The sequence below is a fragment of the Mastigoproctus giganteus genome, chromosome 13 (assembly GCF_048544385.1).
Source record: "Mastigoproctus giganteus isolate SK-2022 chromosome 13, ASM4854438v1, whole genome shotgun sequence".
Classification (NCBI taxonomy): domain Eukaryota; kingdom Metazoa; phylum Arthropoda; class Arachnida; order Uropygi; family Thelyphonidae; genus Mastigoproctus; species Mastigoproctus giganteus.
Genome location: NC_143587.1, coordinates 159,660,800 through 159,685,027, shown reverse-complemented (window position 1 = coordinate 159,685,027; position 24,228 = coordinate 159,660,800). Strand labels below are relative to the sequence as shown.

General features: G+C 37.7%; 1 protein-coding gene across 3 annotated transcripts in view; it reads right to left on the bottom strand.

Annotated features, from left to right (window-relative positions):
* LOC150076551 (ubiquitin-protein ligase E3B) overlaps nucleotides 1-24,228 on the bottom strand; it is a 711,739-nt gene that overhangs the window by 437,057 nt on the left and 250,454 nt on the right. For all 3 annotated transcript variants that reach the window (XM_090387665.1, XM_090387666.1, XM_090387667.1), the window contains one exon: nucleotides 17,577-17,611. In XM_090387665.1, the coding sequence (XP_090243791.1) occupies nucleotides 17,577-17,611 (35 nt within the window). The remainder of the gene's footprint in view (nucleotides 1-17,576; nucleotides 17,612-24,228) is intronic.

Below are 24,228 nucleotides of genomic sequence, written 5' to 3'. Positions count from 1 at the left end.
TTGGTACGTTTCTCTGGGTTTATTTCTACCCATATGTCAATGTTAAACTTCAGTTGCCACTTCTCAACCCATCTGCCCAAATTTTCTGGATCCTGTTGCAGTAGCGCACTGCCATTACTCCATTAACAACCCTGCCAACCTTTGTATCATCTGCAAACTTTAACATTAAGCCTGATATACCCATTAATGCCTTATATACCCATAATGGCCATTAGTCCATGAAGAGCAGCATAGCAGCATACACTGATTACCTCTCTGTCTTCTACCACTCAACCACCCTTTTATCCATTGTAGCAACTTACCCTTAATATCATACTGCTCCAATTTGTACAGTAACCTTCCATGTGCAACAGTGTCAAAAGCTTTCCTGAATTCAAGTATATGGTAACAAAATTATTTTTTGCATCCAGTTCCTTTGTAACCACATAATAGTATCCAATCGAATTTCTCAGACAAGACTTTCCCTAAACAAACCCATGCTGTGTCTGAATTATTACTGCAGTCTTGTCTAGATGATCCTGCAATGCATCTTTAACCATTCATTCCATTATTCTTCCGGCATTTTCCTCCCTTAACTCCTCATGTGAATGTAGATGCAAAATACTCATACAGATTATCAACTATCTGATTTTTTTTTGGATCATTTGCCACTATTAATACTAATAATTAACACTATTAATACTAATAAGGAATAATCAAGAGGAAAGCTTAGGGTGCTAAATTTTTGGAAAACAAGATTTTTATTTTTTCAAACGTATTCAAGAAGGGGTTTGGCATTAAGCCTGACTATGCTTCTTTTCCAAGATAAATAATGGAGTTTCTGAAAAAGTAATGCAGGAACATTTACGTACAAATATACAATCATACTGCAGTTACAGCATGGATTTGTAAAGAGGAGATGTTATCTAACCAATCAGGTATGATAAGATGTGCTTGATACCTGGCACTGATGGAACAGGTATTAGAGTTAAACTCAAGTCAAGCGCACCTAATTTCAGCAAAGACTGCTCAGTCAGTGACAGCTCAATCCTCTGCCTGCACCTTCATGACAATGGGACTGTTAATAACGCTGGGTATAACCCCCCCCCATGTCAAGGCCTTCAAATAAGATACCCAGCACACTGCAGATGACCACCCAGGTGTGAACTAATGTAAGCAGAGGTCGAGGTGTGGCTCCCACACCACATGAAGGAATGCCACCTCTGTGTTACCACACAATACCAGGTGGTAGATGACTCTATCAACCAGTGCAAGACCACCACACTTTGTTTATGGGAAGCTTGAAGTAGTGGAACCAATGTTTAGTCTCCAGAGAAAAGCTCCAGCAATCCCCCATCTCTTACATGATGCAGTATGATTGATGTCTTTTGAGGTTATTATGGACATCATGGCGAGATACAATCTTCCTTACAGTTCGAGGGTACAGCTCTAAAATGGTATTCACAAGTCGGCCGCTAGATAGTCCACTGGATCAAACCTATTGGTAACACCCTAGTAGGTCTCCAGCTCAGTTAGTATATAATCTTGCTGCCTCTACTCTGCGAGATAGTGACTGGAGGGAGTCCGAGTAGTGTGTATGCAGGAAGGCATTGTCAAGGCCACATTATGTCAAGGAGCTGGATATATTCTTACCATGTGTAAGCCATGTCCAAAAATTTAATTACTTCATACAGCATGTCCTCGCCACCTTTTCTTACTTCTGAATACATCAAATGAATTTGGCAAAGTAAGAGAAAAAAACTTATCTGTGAAAATATCTAAACCTCCCAAACACATCAACCCCGGGGGCTCACATCTAGTGAGTATGGGCTTGGCAAACCCAGGGTCCTGAGCTGGATATCATCATTCTTCTCTTTCTTGGTGATTCCTTTCTACTTCTCTCTCTCTCTCAGGGGGTAACTTGGGAATTTTTTTTTTTTTTTTTTTTTTTTTGGCTGGTGCAGCATAAGCCTCAGGCTTCCTTGTACAATATGGCCATTAATAATAATAATAATAATAATAATAACACATCCTCATTCACTTCACAAATATACATGGTCTCAGTTCTAATCTCAATGATGTCAATTTCCACTTAGTCTGCCAAACCCCAAGTACTTTTTCTAACAGAATCCCAGTTATCAGGTGATTCAATTACTGCTCATTTCAGTTGCCTGAATTATTTGCTGTATGATTCCTTTCACTTCAAAAGTGGTACTTGTGCACATATCTGTTCTGATATTTTCTGTCAGAAATTAAGTAATTTAAAATCTTCTTTTTCAATCTTCTCTGGATTAAAATCTCTCTACCACATTCTGTCAAATTCATCTGTTGCCACTGTCATTCTCCCAACTCCACTAATAACTTGGAACTCTGACTTCCTCTCTCTGAAATACAACTTTCTCCAGTCCAACTTTCCTAATAGTGAGGTAATTTTCCTTGCTGATTTTAATGTTCACAATCCCAGCTGGCTTCCATTTTCTAGTTAATCAATACCAGACACCCCAGCTAATCAATATGCTCAGGCTTTTGCAATTGATAATAACCTCACACACACATTACTGATTTGCCTACCAGAATACCAGACTAAATTAACCATGCAGCCAACACACGATCTTTTTCTCACAATCCTTCTAAGTACAATGCAGAGGTGAGTGGTACTCTCGACACCTCAAATCACAACTTGCTAATGGTCTCTTCTCCAATGGGGACTTTCACTTGGGGTCATTCTCAATCTAGTATTGTTTGGCATTACAAGAATGAAAAATGGAATGATCTGCAAGATTTCTTTTTTTCTTTTCCCTGGTCAGATTACTTGTCAAATCTTCTGATGTCAGTGTTTGCTCAGATCATTTCAGTGAAATTATTCTTGTAGGGATGGAATCCTTTACTCCGCACTCCACCTAAAAATCTTATTACCAATAGCATTAGTTGAGGCATATGATGCAAGAAAGCAGGGTTATGCAGCATCAGCCAAAAAAAAAAAAAAAAAAACCCCTTCCCATTTCACCCATCCGGTTACTCCAAATGTTCGTCTAGTTCAGCCTTAAATTTATTTAAGCCATCAACTTCCACGACAGATGGAAGTCAGTTCCAGCAATCAACTACCCATTGGCTAAAGGCAAAATTCCGCACATCTATTCTGCAAATGTCTTCCCTCAATTTGAATCTACGCCCTCTCTGGTTCATAATCTATGCAAGCAAAAGAATCCTATCAGCATTGAGCCTGCTCAAACCATTCAAGGCCTTGTACACCTCAATCAGATCACCTCGCAGGTGCCTAAGTCTCCAGACACTTTAATTTACAAAACTTAAGCCTTTCTTCATAAGAGCAAATCTTTGTTGCATTCATTAATCTTGTTGCCCTTCTCTCTACTCGTTCGAACAGCTCTACATCCTTCTTAAAATGAGGCCTCCAGACTTGTATACAGTACTCAAGGTGTGGCCTGACCATTACCTTATACAAAGGCATAATCACCTCCTTGTCTCTTAGCAAAATTCCTATATATCTTTGACAAAACTCCATGACCTGCTGTGACAGCCCGTTTGCACTACTCAGAGAACTTTGTATCTGACTGCACAATTACTCCCAGGTCTGTTTTCATTCTCTACCTCCCTGAGTGTTGTACCACACAGTTGGTATGTTTCTCTTGGGTTAATACTACCCATATGGAGTACTTTTCATATGTCAATGTTAAACTTCAGTTGCCACTTCTCAGTCCATCTGCCTAACTCTTCTAGATCCTGTTGCAGTAGCATACTGTCTTTACTGTAATTAACAACCCTGCCAACCTTTGTATCATTTGCAAACTTGAACATTAGGCCTGATTACCTTCATCAATATCATTGATAAATACACAAAACAACAATGGCCCAGCACCGAACACTGGGGGCCTCCCCTAATACCATTAATGCACACAGAGCAGTGTCCACTTATTACCACTCTCTGCCATCTCCCACTCAACCATCCCATTATCCATTGCAATAAGTTGCCCTTAATGCCATACTGCTCCAATTTGACAGTAGTCTTCCATGTGCAACGGTATCAGACAAATTGGTCAGACAAGACTTCCCCTTAACAAACCCATGCTGTGTCTGAACTATTGCTGCTGTCTTGTCTAGGGGATCCTGTATCACTTCTTTATCTAGTGACTCCATTATTTTCCACAAACAGAAGTTAAACTAAGAGGTCTATAATTATTTGTATCACCCGTTGAACCCCCTTTTTGAATTGGAGATACATTTGCACATCTCCAGTCCATGGGAACCTCCCCTGACTCTAAGGATGCTCTCATAATTATGGCTAAGGGTTTGCTTACTTCGCTTGCTGCCTCCTTCATTATAACTGGATAGATTCCATCTGCCCCAAGTGCCTTTTTTATGTTTAACTTCAACAATTTCTCCTCCACTTTTTTCTGAGTTATTACAAAATCACTTATCTCCCTGTTAGAGTTTGATAAACTTCTGGCATTCTACTCCTTGAATAACTCCTCATGTGTGAATGCAAAATACTCATTCAGTTTATCACAGGCTTGGGCAAACTTTTTGGCTGAAGGGCCACATTAGGAATTCAAAATGAAGGCTGGCCCGTAAAATACTATTTTTAGATATATATTATTTGTTATCATGAAGAAGAAATATAACATAAAAAAAAATTATTCTCTAACAACCAAGAATTTAATGAGATGAATGGAACTGTTTTACATCTTTTAACATTTTTTTAAATTTTGGGTGTTACTTTTGTAGTTGAGATTCTTAAAACTGCTTGTAAATGTTCATCGGTGATGTTTGATCGTAAACAATTTTTATTTAGATTCATGATGGAAAATGTTTGTTCACATATATAGGTTGATCCAAAAATAACCAACATTTTTCGTTCATTTTTATTTTAAGTTCGTTGAATTTGTCCGAATTAAGAGCATTGTAAAATTTACAGATTTCTTCACGACGGTTATTTATTATTTGTTATTTTGGTTTTTTTTTTTAGGAGCATTAGCAACTAAGACCATATTGCTCCGGGAATATGCGATGGTCATTCCCTTGACCTTTCCGCATCCTCCGTATTTGGTGGTGGTGACGGGCTCGAACCCTGGTCTAATCAAGAAGCGTGTGCTACGCACTGCTGCTCCTTCCCACCTGGCTACGGAGGTGCGCCCTCACGATGGTGAAATTCCCTTAAATCAGTATCACATTGCAGATCTATAATCTGAAGTTGTGGTTCACTCGGTGCACTATCAATTTCTATTGAAAATGGGTCATGTACTATTGCCAAACTTGTCTCTATTTTTCGGAAGTCGCCAAATCTTCGTGAAAAGTTTTTATTCAAAGCGTTGATAATTTCACAATATTTTTCAAATTTACTTTCTGGAATCTTCGGCAACTTCATGGTAGGAAAGTTGTTGTTGTTGCTCTGGAGGTTTAATGGCACATCAGCTGCTAAGGCTATAATGTGCTGGTAGGAAAGTGGTCTACCTTGTTAATCAATAAATGTCGAAGGAACAACTGGAGTTTTAATTGAAATCCATTCAAACTTTTTACCATATCACGGGCGTATAAATTTTTTCCTTGTAACAACAGTGTTGAAAGTATTTAAGTGTGTTACGATGTTCAAGGTAAACGCAAATTCACAAATCCAGTTATTATCAGTTAATTCGGGAAAGTCCATAATATTTTTCAGTTTTAAAAATAGAATGATGTCATCTTTAAGATCCCATACTCGCCGAAGAACTTTTCCTAAGCTAAGCCATTGAATTTGGATATGATAAGGAATATCTGTGTACTCGGATTCAATATCTTGAAGAATATTAACGAATTGTCTATGTTTCAGGCTCCCTCAATCGTATTAAATTTACTAGTTTAATAATACAAGATGTGAGGGAGCCTGAAACATAGACAATTCATTAATATTCTTCAAGATATTGAATCAGAGTACACAGATATTCCTTATCATAGCCAAATTCAATGGCTTAGCTTAGGAAAAGTTCTTTGACGAGTATGGGATCTTAAAGATGACATCATTCTATTTCTAAAACTGAAAAATATTATGGACTTTCCCGAATTAACTGATAATAACTGGATTTGTGAATTTGCGTTTACCCTGAACATTGTGACACACTTAAATACTTTCAACACCGTGTTACAAGGAAAAAATTTATATGCCCATGATATGGTAAAAAGTTTGAATGGATTTCAATTAAAACTCCAGTTCCTTCACTTGTCGATGTATAATGCAATGAATTGTAATTAAATTATAATCAGGAAAATTTTCACAAATTTTTATCCTGAATTTTCTTTAACACTCCAACATATTTACCTGTCAAACTTGGTGCTCTGTCAGTTGTTACGCTTACCATTTTGTTCCATTGTAAATTATATTTTCTTAAGCATTTTTCAACTTTTTCAAATATATCGGCTCCCGTTGTTTGGTCTTTAAGAGATTCCATTGAAAGAAGCTCTTCAATAATTTAAAAATTAGAGGTACATCCACATATGAAACTTAATAACTGTGCAGTATTCGTTTGGTCATTACTTTCGTCGAGATTTATCGAGTACTATGTTATGGATTCTAATACTGATAATAATTGCTCATTCAAATTTGTATCGATACATTCAATTCTTCTTACTACGGTTCGCTGAGATAAACTTATATTCTCAAATTTGTGTTTAATGTCAGGACATATAATTCCACAAGCTTCAGTCAAACATTCTTTAATATATCTAACAAAATACTGCAAGCAGCGGACAAAGCAATTCCGAAACGATCCACTAAAATATCGGCCCGCTCTAAAGTGTGGTGGAATAATGAATGTAGTGCCGCAAAAAAAGAGAAGAACAGAGCATGGAACATCTTCAGAAAGTTTCCAACAACAGAAAACCTCATCTACTTTAAAAAGGCAAGGGCAAAAGCAAAACGAGTTAGACAGACCAGCAAAAGGGAAGCATGGAGGCGTTTCGCTTCCACAATTACAAAAACGACAAAAACCACACAATTTGGGCCAAAATACAGCGTATGTATGCAAAACATCCAAGTGTCAACTGTCCCATTCTGAATGTAAATGGCTCTGATATTACAAAGCCAGAGGAGATTGCAAACGCTCTAGGTAGATCTTTCATGGAAATATCAGCTGTGACATCATACTCGCCACAATTCCAGACACTCAAAGCACAAGCTGAAAAACACTCAATTAATTTTGAATCAACATCCAGTGCTGCATATAATCTCCCTTTTACAATGTCAGAATTACAACATGCTCTAGCCTCCACTAAACTCAGTGCAGCAGGACCAGATGGAATACATTACATAATGATAGCAAAACTTACTGAACCCGCACTCAAAACACTTTTATTGCTCTACAATAGAATATTCAAAGAAAACACTTTTCCTGACAAATGGCGGCATGCTTATGTTTTGGCATTTCCAAAACCTGGAAAAGATTCTTCAAATCCGCAGCATTATCGACCTATTGCACTCACCAGCTGCATATGCAAGGCAATGGAAAAAATGATCAACGTTCGGTTATCCTGGTTTCTAGCTCGAAATAACCTTATGAATCCAGTGCAGTGTGGCTTTCGTGAAGGTAGATCCACTCTTGACCTTTTGATTAAGACAGAAATAAATATCCGTGACGCCTTCGTGCGCAAAGAACATCTTGCGATGGTCCTATTTGACATTGAAAAAGCGTTTGACACTGCCTGGAGATATGGTATAATGCGAAATCTATACGATCTGGGACTACGCAGACACCTACCACAGTTTATAAGAAACTTCTTACAACACCGCTCATTCCAAGTTCAATTTCACAACCACTTATCTTCAAAGTTCATACAGGAAGAAGGAGTGCCACAAGGATCAGTGCTAAGTGCTACCCTCTTTAATATAAAAATGAATTCAATAACACAGGACCTGCCACAAACAATATCCACTACCCTGTATGCCGATGACTTTAGTATCGCCTGCCATTCGCCTAATATGCGAATGGTAGAGAGACAGCTGCAATGTACAATCAACAAAATAGCAAAATGGGCCCAAAACAATGGGTTTCGCCTCTCAACCCAAAAGACTGTCAGTATACACTTTTGCAGGAAGCGTAACCTACATCCACACCCAGAACTTCGACTAGAAAATCAAATCATACCAGTTGTCCCTAGTGTCCGCTTTCTTGGTGTGATACTTGACCAAAAACTCACCTTCCTGGAACATGTAAAAACCCTCAGGATTACCTGTCTAAAAAAGCTAAATATCTTAAGAGTTCTATCAGGCACAACATGGGGAGCTGACCGATACACACTATTACAGTTGTACCATGTGCTAATACGTTCACGTCTAGACTATGGTTCTGTAGTTTATAGCACTGCTAGACAAAGCGCTTTACGCTGGCTTGATCCTGTGCACCACAGTGCTCTTCGTCTTGCACTGGGGGCGTACCGTACATCACCTGTCCACAGCCTATATGCTGAAGCACATGAAACCTCCCTTCAGCTACGCAGACAAATGCTTTTATTACACTATGCAGCAAAACTCAAAGGGCATCCAAACCATCCCACTTGGAACAGACTTTTCTCTTCTAAATGGGTAAACCTATACCAAGCGTATCCATCAATAAATCCACCAACCAGGATACGTCTTTGTGCATTGCAGGCCGATTGGCAAATTGACTTTAGTAAGATACAGCCCACTGCCTCTCTTACGGTCCCACCTTGGACATATTATATACCACCGTGTGACTTTTCATTGACAGCCTGGGGAAAACACACCTTATCTCAACAGAACATACTGCAAATGTACGCCTCATTAAGAACCCAGCACGGCCAGTACACACCAATTTACACAGACGGGTCTAAAACAGACAATCATGTTGGTGCAGCAGCAGTATTTCCTAACATCACTTTGTCAAAAAAACTCCCCACTGAATGTAGCAGCTATACTGCAGAACTCTGTGCACTCCACATGGCCTTAAACTACACACTCTCAAGAACTAAACTGCACAGCATTATTTATACTGACTCCATTAGTGCTATCCAAGCCATACAACGCAATTCAAAAAATGATAACCCCTTACTTAAACAGATCTGGAATACTCTGACTAAATTAAACCAGAATAAACAACATGTTCTGTTATGTTGGATCCCTAGTCACACTGGAATTCCTGGAAATGAACAGGCCGACCTAGCTGCCAAAACTGCTACTGATCCTATAGACCCAATCCTTCACTACACCTGCATCTGACTATAAGTACATTATAAATAAACGATGCCTTGAAAAATGGCAACATATCTGGCAGAATCAGGTCAACAATAAGCTACTTGGCATAAAAAAAGGTCTAAAACCATGGAGATCTAGTATACGTGAAAACCGACATGAAGAAGTTGTACTAGCCCGATTAAGGATAGGCCACACGCACCTAACACATCTTTATTTGCTTGCAGCCACTGACCCGCCATCGTGTACAAACTGTAACACTCAGCTCACTGTCCACCATCTACTCAGTGATTGTCCCAAGTACAGTACTGAGCGACAAGCTATGTTTATCTCATTTCCCACGACGAACACCTCTCTCATCATTTCTGACCTACTAGCAGACACACCACATGTGACCAAAATATTTGATTTCCTCAAACAGATAAAACTATACAACACAATATAATTTTGAATATCATCTATACAGATAGAACTATGTATCTTAATATCACCATAGTTAGGCGCATTATGGCTTTTGCTGTCCTTGCGCCGTAAAGCCCTAAAACAAACAAACAAACAAACAAAACATTCTTTAATATAGTCTCCATCAGAAAAAGGCTCGTTGCTTTTTGCAATTATATGAGAAATAACAAAACTTGCCTCTACAGTAGCTTCTTGTTCCTTAGTTAGGTCTTTAAGAGATTTGCGTAAACACATTTTGTTGCCTAGATAAATTTTGAATCAATCCATTAGCAGTTTTCTTTCTTGCTTCCAGAGCTAAATTGGCACCATATTCGGAATGTTCAGAAGTGAAATGTCTTTTAATATTGTACTCTTTCAACACTGAGACACTCTCCCGGCAGATGAGACAAATAGTCTTGTTATTTATGTTAGCAAAAAAATATTTTGTTCCACTCTTCATTGAAGACACGATGCTCTTGTTGAATTTTTCGTTTTTTATTCATTTTTAAAAGAGCATAAATATTATTTTTATCACTACTGGCATCAAGATGATAACTGAAGATAATGCAAAAAAACTAAGTGCAGAATGACCGTCAGAGAAAACAGATTGGAACTGTGACTGGTCAGCAGTCCTATCCTATTACTCTGTCATCACCGGTTGTCTGTTACAGTAGTTTCACGTGGCTGGATTATAATCGCAAATTATACTGTTATAAAAGCGCCCGTTGGCTCGCTCCGGTTCGCGCACAATTTCAAATTCTATCTCAATTTGAACAATACAGAGATGATAAAACAATTTACAAGTCGACAAATTCTATAATGTATTACATATACAAATTTATTTTTCAAAAAGACGTCACAAAAGACATAAAATAAGTAAATTTTTTTTGAAAATACAATTAAAGCTCGTGGGACTCACAAAAATGTGTGGCGGGCAGCATGCAGCTCGCGGGCCATAGTTTGCCCGGGCCTGGTTTATCAGCTACTTGAGCAGGATCATCAATAGTCAAACCATCTATTTTAAGTGGACCAATCTGATTCATCCCCTTCCTTTTAAAGTTTACATAAGTAAAGAACTCTTTGCTGTTTTTCTTTGAGTCCTTTGCCAAAAATTTCTCATAATCTGGCTTCGCCTGCCTAAACTCCTTTGTGACTTGATTAAGACTAGCTTATATCTGCCATAGGCTTCTGTGTCGGCTGATAATTTATATTCATCCCATGCATTTTTCCTTTCTGTCACGAGCCTCATTAATTCATCCGACATCAATTTAGGCCTGAACATTGAACAGTATTTCTTAGTTGGTATGAAAAGCCTAATAGCCTGCAAGATTAAGCCCCTGAAAGCTTCCCATTTAGAATTCACTGTTGGTAACATCATCAGTTGATCCCACTGTATAGAATTTAAAAACTGTCTGAGACCACTGTAGTCACTTTTACGAAAACAAAAACCCTTCCCTTTACCCTCGATGGTGGTTAGATCTTTAAGTAAATCCCACATCAGTACACTATGATCACTGTCACCTAGTGGTTCCTTTATCTGCAAATTCTTAATGCATGAATAATCACTGCTGATAATAAGATCAAGAGTATTACTCCCTCTGGTTGCCCCTCAAACATGTTGCTGTAGAAAAATCCCCGAATAAATCCACAAAAGCCTTGCAGGAATGCAAGTGACCAACTACAAGTTCCAGTCAATATCTGGAAAGTTAAAATCCCCCATTACAAGACATTCTGATTTACTGGCCCATTCTATTTCTCTGTACAACTGTTCATTGTACTCATCAGAGTCATTAGGCCTATAACACACTCCTACTCTCAATTTTCATTTCCCAGTGTTTATGTCAAACCAAACAGACTCAACATTGCACTGTCCACCCATGTCAACTAGATGCACTTCCTTAGATTTTATGTGTTTCTTAACTAACAGCATAACCGCTCCTCCCTTCCTACCCTATCTGTCCTTTCTGTACACATTTTACTCTCCAAATACAATTCTGCACTGCTTATATCTGTGTGACACCATATCTTTGATATCACAACAATATCTGCCTTTGATGTCTTGATCAGCACTTCAAATTCATCAATTTTATTTACTATACTTCTAACATTAGTGTACATGTACAAGTATACATGCACTTGTTCTTACTCTTAGTTATCTTAACACAGCCTTTATTTACTTGTTCCATGATCACTCCAAGCAGCTCTTGAAATCCCTAGCAACTTGCTCTCTAAGCTGCTGCTCATTACAATAGAAGCAGTGCAAGAATTATTTTCACCTCTGCCTGCAGCTACCATTAATCTTTTAGTCTGTGAATCCCCCTATCTTGAATTTCTCAAATATCCGCTACCAATTCCTTAAATGCTGATATCCAGGTAATTCTCCAGTGAAGCAAAGATTATTTAGTTGATTTCAATCCTTCTAAAACTCAGTCCTAACTTATATCTCCCAAATATGATTCTTCTGCTCCTATGATTATCTTTGATGACTTTCCGATTTCTAAGCAAGATCATATATCTCTATTGGGGATTACCCTGACTACCTTTACTTCTAATCTCTCTCTCTCGGCATAAGCACATTAAACACATTGCTTCCTCTACATCTAAAACTGGGTTTTCTCTTTAGCTCTTGGCGTTACTTTCCTTCCAACCAGGTGATCACTCTGTACAAATCGTAAATTCACCCTAACATGGAATGTTGTTCCCATATCTGGGGTGATGCCCTCAAAACATTTCTCATGCCTGTAGATTTTATTCAAAAGAGGGTAGCTAGATTAATTATTGACTCCACTCTGTGTCATAGATGCTCAGTTTCTGCTGTGTGGCTTTTCTATAGATACTTCCATGAGTGCTGTTTTTCTGAATTGGCTTCTATAATTCCTGCTCTTGCTCTCTCTCTCTCTCTCTCTCTCTCTCTCTCTCTCTCTCTCTCTCTCTTCCAAAGCAGTCTGAACACATGCCGCAACTAGTCAGCATCCTTATATTGTCCAACTTCAAACTCACAGAACCAACTTTTCTTCTTCCTCATTTATTCATTCAACTTCCATTTTCTAGAACAACCTTCCTTCACACGTATTTCCTGAAAATTACAATGTATTCTAATGTCAATAAATATCTTCCTTCATTAAAAAAAAAATTTATCAGATTGGCTACTTTGATATAGTAATACAGAAACTGCTGTTCAAATTGGGAAATATAGCACTAAGGACAAGTTACTACTATGAATAAAGGAATGGTTGAGTGGGAGAAGACAAGGAGTAGTTACCAATGAACATGTCCTTCTGGGACTACTGTTATTAGTGAAGTTTAACCAGAATGCTGGGCTCATTGTTGTTTTCCATATTTACTAATAATACCGATCAAGGCATATTATCAGGCTTAATGTCTAAGTTTATAGCGATACACAAAGATTGGCAAGGTGGTTAATGACAGTAATCAGGATATTTTATAAGATGTAGAAAAATTAAGGAGATTGGGTGAGGAGTGGCAATTCAAGTTAACACTGGCAAATGCAAGGTACTGTATAGGGGAAGCAGTAATTCCAGATATCAACTGTGTGATATCACACTTAAATTAGTGGAAAATGAAAAAAAGAACTGTGGATAATCGTCAGTCATACATGAAGTTCTCTGAACATTGAAGAGACAAGCTGCCAGGACAGCTCATGGGGTTTTGTCAATGGTATACAGGAATTTTGCCAGCAGGGATAAGGAGAAGATTATCCCATTGTATAAGACCAAGGTTAGACCACAACTTGAGTATTGAACACAAGTCTGGATACCTCATTTTAGGAAGGATGTGATCTGCTGGAACAGGTGCTGAGAAGAGCAATGAGATTAGATGGGGAACAAAATGGCACCCTCTTATCAGGAAAGGCCGCAGTTCTGCAAACTGCAGCACCTGCAAGGAGATCTGATTGAGGAAGACCTGATTATGGCTTTGAATGTACTGAGTAAGCTTCAACACTGAAGGAATCCTTCCTCTTGGTTAGAGTACAGTGAAACTTCCCTTTAATGGACAGCCAGGGAAAACGAAAATTTGTCCGTTAGAGAGAAGTGTCTGCTAACAAGAAGTCTGAGGGAGAAAAAAAAAAAAGAAAGAAAAATCGTTAAACGTTTAATGTAAAATTAAATTAAATTATATACAGATTTTGCACAATATTTTTGTAAATAATATACATACAATTGTGCTATGCATATTATGACTTTATCTTAAGAAAAATACATACAGTAATCACCTATTTTCTTCTGCACCTTCTTCCGGCTGATAATTTTGTTTTCAACATTTGTTTGGAGTGAAGAAACCATCGAAAGTCCTTCAGTATCTTCTTAAGCGGCGAAAAACATTTTTAAACGATTGATTTGTATGAGCGCTTCTTCTATTTTCATCGGTGGTTCGTCGTTAATATGTTGTTCGACAGAATGACCTCCTTCCATTTCTTCATCCTCATGAGGAACTTCTTGAACAATATCGATGATAATGTCGTTGGTATCTAGAGCACCATCTTCTGTAGTGAGGTTTGAGTCTATATCTTTGTAGCCAGGGTCACTTGTAGCTGAAGTATCGTACATTATCAACAGATGTTGAAGTTCTTGTTCTTCTTGGTGTTCCACATTGCTGTTCACAACTTCAATTTTTGCATTTGAGAAGCCAGACTTTACAAAACAGTTCACGACAGTTTGTTTTCTAATTGCGTTTACTGAAGAGGAAATCCACTGAATTGCATCTAGGATGCTGATTTTCTTTGCAAGGTCACTCGCACATGTTACATCGTTCATGTTTGCAATGAGATGTCTTAAAACACGTTTTCTGTAGTAAAGTTTAAATTTTTTTATTATCCCTTGATCCAAGGACTGACACTCTGCAGATGTGTTTGGTGGCAGAAAAACGATTTGAAATGTTGGACAATTCAATGTGCGTGTGAGATGCAGCATTATCCATGAAAAGAATAATTTTTCTGTTTTGACAAATCATGTTTTGGTTAAAGTGACTTATCCATTCGCTCATAATATCTCATGTCATCCACGCTTTTTTATTAGATTTCCAGTCAACATTCAAAAGATTCAACTTTATGCCCTTGAAACAACGAGTATTTTGTGGTTTTCCTATAACAAGAGGTTGTTCAAAGTCTCCCAGCATATTTATACACAAATAGTACAGTCAAGTGTTCCTTAGAAATTTTTTCGCCCTGCCACTTTTCATTTTTTAGACTCATTGTTTTTTCAGGAAGAGCTTTAAAAAACAACCCTGTTTCGTCACAGTTGTAAATATCCTTAGCTTCAAAATCATGACATAAATCTTCCAATTTCACGGTCCACTCTGTTACAAACCCAGTATCAACAGATTCACCTTCACCACTTACGGTTTTCCAAGAAATTTTATGTCGAGTTTTGAACTTGTCTAGCCATCCCACAGAAGCTTTGAACTCATTTACTCCCACAGATTTTGCAACCTCCAAAGCCTTTTCCCTAATAATAGGCCGATTAATGGGAATTTTTTTAGCAAGTGCGCAACAAAACCACTCATACGTAACATTGTCAATTTGTAGTCCAACAATTTTCAGGAATGATTTTTGAACCTGATCATTTCCGTGTTGCCAAAATTGTTTGAGCAGTTCATTTTTTTCCTTTAGGATGTCGCTTACCTGCGTCTTCCCGATTTTGAATTTTGCAGAGAGATTGCGAACACTATTTTTTTGCCAATCATACGCATTAATGAGTTCGACTTTATCTTTTAAAGTTAAATGTTTACGAGAAGACATTGTGCACTTCACATAACACTGAACAAAACTGAAAACTGAAACTCAAAAGACGAAAGGCCGACCAAATCCCCCCCCCCCCCCATGCACACACCGAATTCATCAGAAGTTTTACAAGTGGCTTAAAATTCTTGAAAAAGGGTTTAGAACCGCGACGTAAACCTTGATAAAATTCAGAGAATCGGAAATAGAAAATAAACACACAATTGAGGCAATACGTGGAAGAAAAGTTTATAGAAAAAGGGCCGTGAGCTCGCCCGCTGTCCGTTATGGGGAGATCAAATTAAGTGCTAATCTAAACGAAACAGTGCAGATTGCCTGTCCGCGTCCGTTACAGAGAATGTCTGCTAGACAGAAGCTGAAAACACGTTAAAACCAATAGAGGTGAGTTGGGGAATTTGAAAATGTCCGTTGCAGAGAGAGGTCCGTTAAAGAGAGGTGTCCGTTAGGAGAAGTTTCACTGTATATACATAGGGGTCATAAATTCAAACTGAGGAAGAATGGTTACAAGACAAACTTCCATTTGGTGTTGTTAAAGTCAGCAGTGAAGGAAGAACTAGACAAACTATTAGGTTTTATGCTGTTTAAGCTTGCTTTCTTGCAGTGTTTGTCACTAATAATTCAAATCTTATGATGCCAGTAATTTTAACCTTTAAACTGTGGCTCTTCCAAACAAATACAGTAAACATATGATTTTAATTCTGAAAATCTTACAAGCTTTTCAGCTAAAGTCCCAACATCTCACCATGGAGACTTCAATGCCATTATTGCTGGTCAAGAAGCACAAGCAGTAGTTGTCGCCAAAGAAGTTGATAACTTGCTTGATTACAACTAGCATTCTCTCCAACACCTTCGTCACCTCAAGTGCAACCAGTTACATTGACATATAAGTAAAACCTTTGTTGTTACATTTAGTAGTGGTGGTGGTGGTGTTTGTGTGTAGTAAGCTACCACAGCCAAGTGGTCAGGAGCAGTAATGCAACAGCATACACACTCTTTAAGTAGACTGTGGTTCAAGCCCCCAACTGCTAAATACGGTCAATCTGCCAACCCGCAGTGGACAAGTGTGACAGATTATGGTTGATTACTCCAAGATGATTGTTGAGGAGGCGTCCATCTGACAGTGGATTGACAATGGCTGCAGATGTATATTTATTTATTTATTTTCTGTTCACATTTTAAACAAAATCCGCCATATTTCAGACCTAAAATACTTAAATACATTCTATTCTGTAGTTTGCAAGAAATAAGAAAACAAGACTGAAAAACTTTAAACAACCCATTTTTTCTCAAAACTTAATTGTGGTACATATGGCATTGCTTTTCTAAAAGCATCATAATTATATATTTTGCTATGCAAAATACTTTTTTTTTTTTTTATATTCTGTACAAAAAATTGATGTGATCAAGCAAAAACAACTACTGTATTTTGGAATCGAAAAATAAAAATTGTACAACTTCACCTATTGGTATTTTTTAAAAAAAGCAGCTTTTTTTTTTTTTTTTTTTTTTAATGAGTACCAGTATTATTACAAGAACAACCTTACTTGTTTGATCCTCCCAAACCCTGCAAACATGGAAATTGCACCAGAAATATCTGCCCTTCCAGGACTGTAAATATACTCCTGCCAGTCTTACAAGTGCAATTTAGACATTAATTATAAGTATCCATTTCAGTGAAAAATTGAACAACACGTTTGTGGGGGGGGATTTCATATATTTTCATTTATTCCCCCCCTTATGTCACCAATAACAGTTATTATGAACAAGTAAAGTTCCCTCTAATCTTGCTCTACAACTTTCACTCTAAGAGGAAAGCATCACAGTATATAAAAGAACCTGCGCTGAAACTACTACACTGAATATAAGACTCAAAGACCATATACTGAAATTTGCAGATAGGCAAGATCCCCTCCCCCAAATAATAAGGCATCAAATTTCAAAGTAAAGTTTGGAGGACATGCTAAAGTACACACACAACTCAACATTAGACTAAGTAGAAAAAAAAGTAAAGTATAAAACTTTGTAAAAGGATAAAATCAGCTAAATAGACAAAATACCTTTTAGGGGAAAAAACCCAATTATATAGGTGGTCAGCTAAACAAACCAAACTAAACCTTAACATAAAATGGATACTTATAGAATCTCTCTCTCAATAATTTTCTGTATAGTATGTTCATTTAATAAAAGTAAAATGTCACTTACCTCCAAATTGGCATATCCTAAGTGAATTATATTGGCTGTAAAGGGGGGGGGGAAATATATATATACTATCATTGAATTATATTAAATATTAACATAAGTTAAATTATAATAAAGTGAATAAATAAATAAATAATTAAGCATTCATTAGAGGCAGCAACATGCAATTCCTCCATATGAAGCTGAAATACATCCGATATTTTAAATTAAATAAATTAAACATAAGCATATATATATAATGCACATACATGCATTTTAGAAAAGAATTTAACATCCCAATCAGGTTTGCAGTAAATCATACATTTATATGCGATGTTTCAAGAAGTCAGAAGTGCAGTAATATCATATTAAGTTACATGACATGAGACAACATAATATCACAACACGTTGAGTGAATCATATAGACAAAGTAATGCATGAATCACTCATTTATCTGCAGCCAATCTAAATTAACATGAATTGAATAGAAGATATTTTATGTGTTTCATTGCATTTTAAAATGAGTCATCTTACTGAACAGTGAATCTATCAAATTTTCTGTTAATTTTCCTAAATTTTATAATAAATTAAGGAAAAATAACAGAAGTTTAAAGAAGAAGTAACAAAGTCTAAAGAACGCCACTTGTCCATTTAAAATTAACCATGCTTTGGCCATCCTTCAATTTCAAAAATCAATGTTTCGATCATTTGTGTTCATTATGATCTGATCAAAGAGTGTTTAACATTTAACTAGCTGCAAAGTTGCTAGTGAAATTGGTATTGTTATGGGATGTGTCAATTAATTTCAACACAAGACTGGATGTATGGCAAAAACTTGAATGCCCAGTCAAGTTTGTGCCTTGCATTCTCACTGATCATCACATAGAGTAGCAAGTTCTGACATATCAGGATCTTTGTCAATGTGCTATTTCTGACTCGCACTTTATTTCTTACAAGATTACTGGTGACGAATCATGGGTGTAGGGCTGACTCAGAAACTTATGAACTTTTCCTGAATGTTCAAATAGGGATCTGGGAATACTACAAGAAAAAGTTCTACAGCGATTGTGAAATGATGATGTTTGAATAAAACTGCTGGAAAAGTGGGCTACAATTTGCACTTGCATCATGACAATGCCCCTGCACACTCAGTTCTTTCCACTCAAGAATTTCTTGTAAAGCACATTATCACTGTGGTCCCCTGTACTCACCAAATTTAGCACCTTGTGATTTTTTTATTTATTTTATTTTTTTTTTTTAGTTCCCAAGCATAAAGCCTCCTTGAAATGTTATAATTACAATTAAGGGATAAGTGGAATTAATACCTAAGATTAAAAGATAATGAGTGATATTAATAAGTAAAAAATAGGACATGATGATAGCAATATGGTCTTTATCACAGGCTGTCATATATGCAACATATATATAACAGCTGGTGGTACAATCAAGTGTACATAATTACATGCCTGGAAATCAAGGTATTGGGGATTTCAGGCGCTGCTGTGCATCATCATGGAACAAAAGTAAATACATATATATATATATGTGTGTGTATACCTCATTTACTTGCATGTACACTAAAGATAGGAGCATTAAAAGAAAATATGATGAATTTGATGTACTGATTAAGTCATCAAATGCAAACATTGTAGGAATAGCAGAGATATGATGTCACTTGGACATCATCATCATCATCATCATCAGCCATTTTCAATCCACTGCAGGATGAAGGCCTCTCCAGCAACTTTCCAGTTCCTTCTGTTTTGAGCACTGGCCATCCATTTACTACTCAAAAACTCATGAATTTCATCTATCCATCTCCGCCTTTGTCTTCCAGGTTTTCTTCTAGCTCCTCTTGGGTACCATTCTGTTATTTTCTTAGTCCATCTGTCATCATGTCTTCGAGCTATGTGTCCTGTCCAAGACCATTTTAGTTCTTTAGTTTTGATAAGAATGTCCTTTACTTGAGTTTGCTGCCTAATCCATGTGTTTCTCTTCTTATCTAACAGTCTGATTTCCAATATAATTCGTTCCATTCTTCGCTGTGTAGTTCTTAGCTTCTCTTCCATTCTTTTGGTGAGTGCCCAAGTTTCACTTCCATAAGTCATGGTGGGGAGTATACATTGATTCATTATTTTACGTTTCAGACAAACTGGGATATTGCTCTTCAGTATGTGACTATATTTCCTGAATGCTATCCATCCAAAATTTATTCTTCTCTTGACTTCCAGCCATTTATCATTATTACAGCTAATAACTTGTCCCAGATAAGTATATGACTCCACCTTTTCAATTACTGCTCCTTCAATCATTATTTCCCTTTCTGTGGCATACTTGTTCATCATTACTTTTGTTTTAGCCATATTCATCTTTAGTCCAAAATCCTTACTAACTGTGCATAACTGATTAAGATTTTCCTCTAATTCTTTGGGATCGTGGCTTATGACCACAATGTCATCTGCAAATCGTAAATGGTTTAGGTACTCTCCGTTCACATTGACTCCTTTCTGCGACCAGTCTAATCTTCTGAAAGCTTTCTCAAGGGCAGCAGTAAACAGCTTCGGAGATATTGTGTCTCCTTGTCGAACTCCTTTCTCGATTTTAAATTTCCTACTGTCTTTGTCTAGTCTAATAAAGGATGTAGCACTCTCATATATTTTCTTCAAAATCATAATATATGGAGTATCTATGCCTTGTCGTTCTAGTGCCCGAAACATTGCCTTATGCTGTATGGAGTCAAATGCCTTTTCATAATCCACAAATGCCAGGCATAATGGTGTTTTATATTCATTTGCTTTCTCCATTAGCTGTGATATTACGTGAAGGTGATCCATAGTTGAGAATCCTGTCCTAAAGCCAGCTTGCTCTTTCGGTTGATTCTCATCAAGTATTCTTTCTAATCTGTTAGTAATGACCCTTGTGAACAACTTGTAGATTTGGGATAACAAGCTAATTGGTCTATAATTTCCAATTTCTGATTTATCTCCTTTCTTATGCAGCAAAACTATGATTGCATTATTCCACTGCTTAGGCATCACACCTTTTCTAATGCACTTTGTGAAGAGCCTTGCCAGTTTTTGTGTTATGTCTCTTCCTCCCAATTTTATCAACTCTACAGTAACTTCATCTTCCCCCGGGGCTTTCCGATTTTTCATTTTCTTCAATGCATGTTCTACCTCATCAGGAAGAATATCGGGTATGTCGTATGTGTTGCTACTTTGCAATCCATCTTCCCCACTGCTGGTATCATTCCCTCGCTCCTTGTATAATTCTCTATAGTAGTCTTCTGCTATTTGAATTATGCCTTCTCTGCTGTTTATAAGTACACCATCGCTATTCTTCAGTTTCAGTATCATTTGTCTTTCTATATTACTGCTCATGGCTGCTGATTTAAATCCTTTGTTTTCCCTTAATGCTTGTTCTACTTTTCTTGTGTTAAATCTTCTTATGTCCTCTCTGAGTCTCTTTCTAATGGCTTTGCATAACTCAGTATACTCAATTTTCTCCCTGTCAGTGTTTTTCTTGCTCTTCATTTGTCGTCTTTGGTTCATCATGACAAGTGTTTCTTGACTAATTTTTTCTTCTTTGGATTTCTGTTTCCCTATAGGTTTCTTGGGCTTTATCGCTTTCAGAAAGTTGTAATATTCCTCGTCGATATCTTGGTCCTGAGCAGTCTGCAGAAGCTCAAACTTGTTCTTAAGTTCCAGTACATACTGCCTTTTCTCCTCCTCTATTATTTCAAAGACCTTTGTATTATTTACTCGAGTCAGTTTTTTCCTTTCCTTTCCTACATCTATATCAAGTGTACATCTTACCATTCTGTGATCACTTCCAACATTTACCTTATTCAGGACGGTAACATCATTCACAATATATCTTCTGTTAGTGAGAATGAAGTCGATTTCATTAGTTGTTAATCCATTTGGACTCTTCCATGTCCACTTTCTGTTCACCCTTTTCTTGAAAAAAGTGTTCATTACTGACATTCCTTGAGATTCTGCAAATTCCACAAGTCTTTCACCTCTTTTATTTCTTTCACCAATTCCAAAATTTCCTATAGTTCCTCTTTCTGCACTGTTTTGCCTTTTTCCAACCTTAGCATTGAAGTCCCCCATAATAATATTGTAGTGGGTTTTCTGCTCATCTAGAAGACTCTCAATTTCAGTGTACATTTCTTCAACCTCTTCATCATCATGGCTCGATGTTGGTGCATAAATCATTATAATCTTTAGCTTGTACCTCTTAGAGATCTTGAGTATTAGTCTTGACACCCTTGGTGATGTACTTTTGAATTCCAAAATGTTGTTTTTAAAATCTTTATGGACCAGAAACCCAACTCCACCTTCACTCCTCTCACTGTTTCCATTGGTGTACAGCAGATTTCCACTTGATAAATTTATAAGTGATTCATTTCTTCTTCTTGTTTCAGCCAAACCGATGATATTCCAATTCACATTTTCTAATTCCTTTTCCAGCTCTAATATCCTGTCTTCACCGATGAGTGATCGTACGTTATAACAGGCCAAGTTCAATTTCCGTGCATGGCAGCCTGGTCGTACCCAGAGATTCTTAGCACCCTCTGCTTCCACTCTGATCCTCTCGCTGCCGTAAGAGGGAGAGTGAAAGCTGCTGGGGACTGAGGGCCATTTGTATTGTTGTGCTCTCATTACTGGAGGGTTTGGTCTTTTCCTCTTCACGCTGACCAGGCGTCTTGAAGAGAACCACTCTACACGTTCGTTGCCACCTAAGTGACGTAACAGGGCTTACCATCGAGAAGGTGTGCATGAGTGGATTTTAGGGAGGCAGGCCAACCGGACTTCTCCTAAATCTTCTGTAATAGAGAGATATTGGATCCATCAGGGACATAAGCAATGTCAAATTTGAATAGTGGGAGTACAATGCATACAGGTAAAACAGAGCAGAGAGGAGGGGTTATGCTTTTAGTTAAGAAGTGCATTAAATCTAAGGCAGTGCATCCAGTTGACAGACAAGAACAATGTTGAGTCAGTTTCGTGTGCTATAAACACTGAAAAAAACAAAAATTGAGAGTAGGAGAGTGTTATAGGTTTAATGACTGTAATGAGTATACGAAACAGGTATACAGAGAATAGAGTGGGCCAGCAAATCAGATTGTCTCATAATGGGGGATTTTAACTTTCCAGATGTTGACTGGAATTTGTGGATTGGTCACTCACACACTAGCAAGACTTTTGTGAATTTCTTTGATGACCCTGTTCTACCTGTTTTACCTGTATGCATGTTAGAGAGGCAACAAGAGGGATCAATACTCTTGATCTGGTTATCAGCAGTGATTAGCATTAGCATTAGTAGAGGCATTTGATGCAAGAAAACAAGCTTATGCAGCATCAGCCCAAAAAAAAAAAAAAAAAAAACCCACTTCCACTTCACCCCTCTGTTCGTTCAAAATACCTGTCCAGCTGAGCCTTAAACTTATTTAGGCTATCAACCTCCACCACAAGGGATGGCAGTCTGTTCCACCAACCAACCACCCGCTGGCTAAAGGCAAATTTCCGCACGTCTATCCTACATCTGCCTTTCCTCAATTTGAATTTATGCCCTCTCAGGTGATTTTTCTGAGCTAGAGGAAGAATCCCATCAGCATTGAGCATGCTTAAACCATTCAAGGCTTTATACACCTCTATCAGATCACCTCGCTGGTGCCTAGTCTCCAGACTCTGTAATTTGCAAAACTTAAGCCTTTCTTCGTAAGAGCACCCCTTTGTTCCATTCACTAATCTTGTTGCCCTTCTCTGTACTCGTTCCAGCAGCTCTACATCCTTCTTGAAATGAGGCCTCCAGACCTGTATACAGTACTCTAGGTGTGGCCTGACCATTGCCTTATACAATGGAATAATCACCTCCTTATCCCTGCTGGAAAAATTCCTGTATATCATTGACAATACTCCATGAGCTACTCTTGCAGCCCGTCTGCACTGCTCAGAGAACTTCATATCTGCCTGCACAATCACCCCCAAGTCCCTTTCATTCTCTACCACTGTCAGTGTAGTACCACAGAGTTGATACGTTGCTCTGGGGTTGCTGTTTCCCATGTGTAGTACTTTACATTTGTCAATGTTAAACTTCATTTGCCACCTCTCAGCCCATCTGCTCAACCTTTCCAGATCCTGTTGCAGCAGCATAGTGTCAGTAGCATCCTTGACAACCCTGCCATTAAGAATCTACAGGTAAAAGACCCACTAGGTGGCAGAGATCACAGTGGACTAATGGGGAATTTAATTAAAGACATACCTACTGTCAAGGGTAAAGGGAAAGGCTTTTGCTTTCGTAAGGCTTATGCCAGTGGTTTCAGCCAGTTTTTAAATTCTGTGCAGTGGGACCAACTGATATTGCTATCAACAGCAAATTCTAAATGGGTAGAATTCAGATAAGTAATCATTGAAGCTATTAGGCTTTTCATACCAATGAAGAAATACTGTTCAGGGCTTAATGAATGAATGCCAGATGAAATATTGAGATGTGTATCAGATGATACAAAAGCCTAAGATAGATATAAATTAGTCTGTAATAAAGTCGCAAAGGAGGTTAGGCAAGCTAAGGCAGATTATGAGAAGTCTCTGGCAAAGAATGCAAAGAAAACAGCAAAGACTTCAATGCTTATATTAACAGTGGAAGAAAGGGGTTGAATCACAGTGGG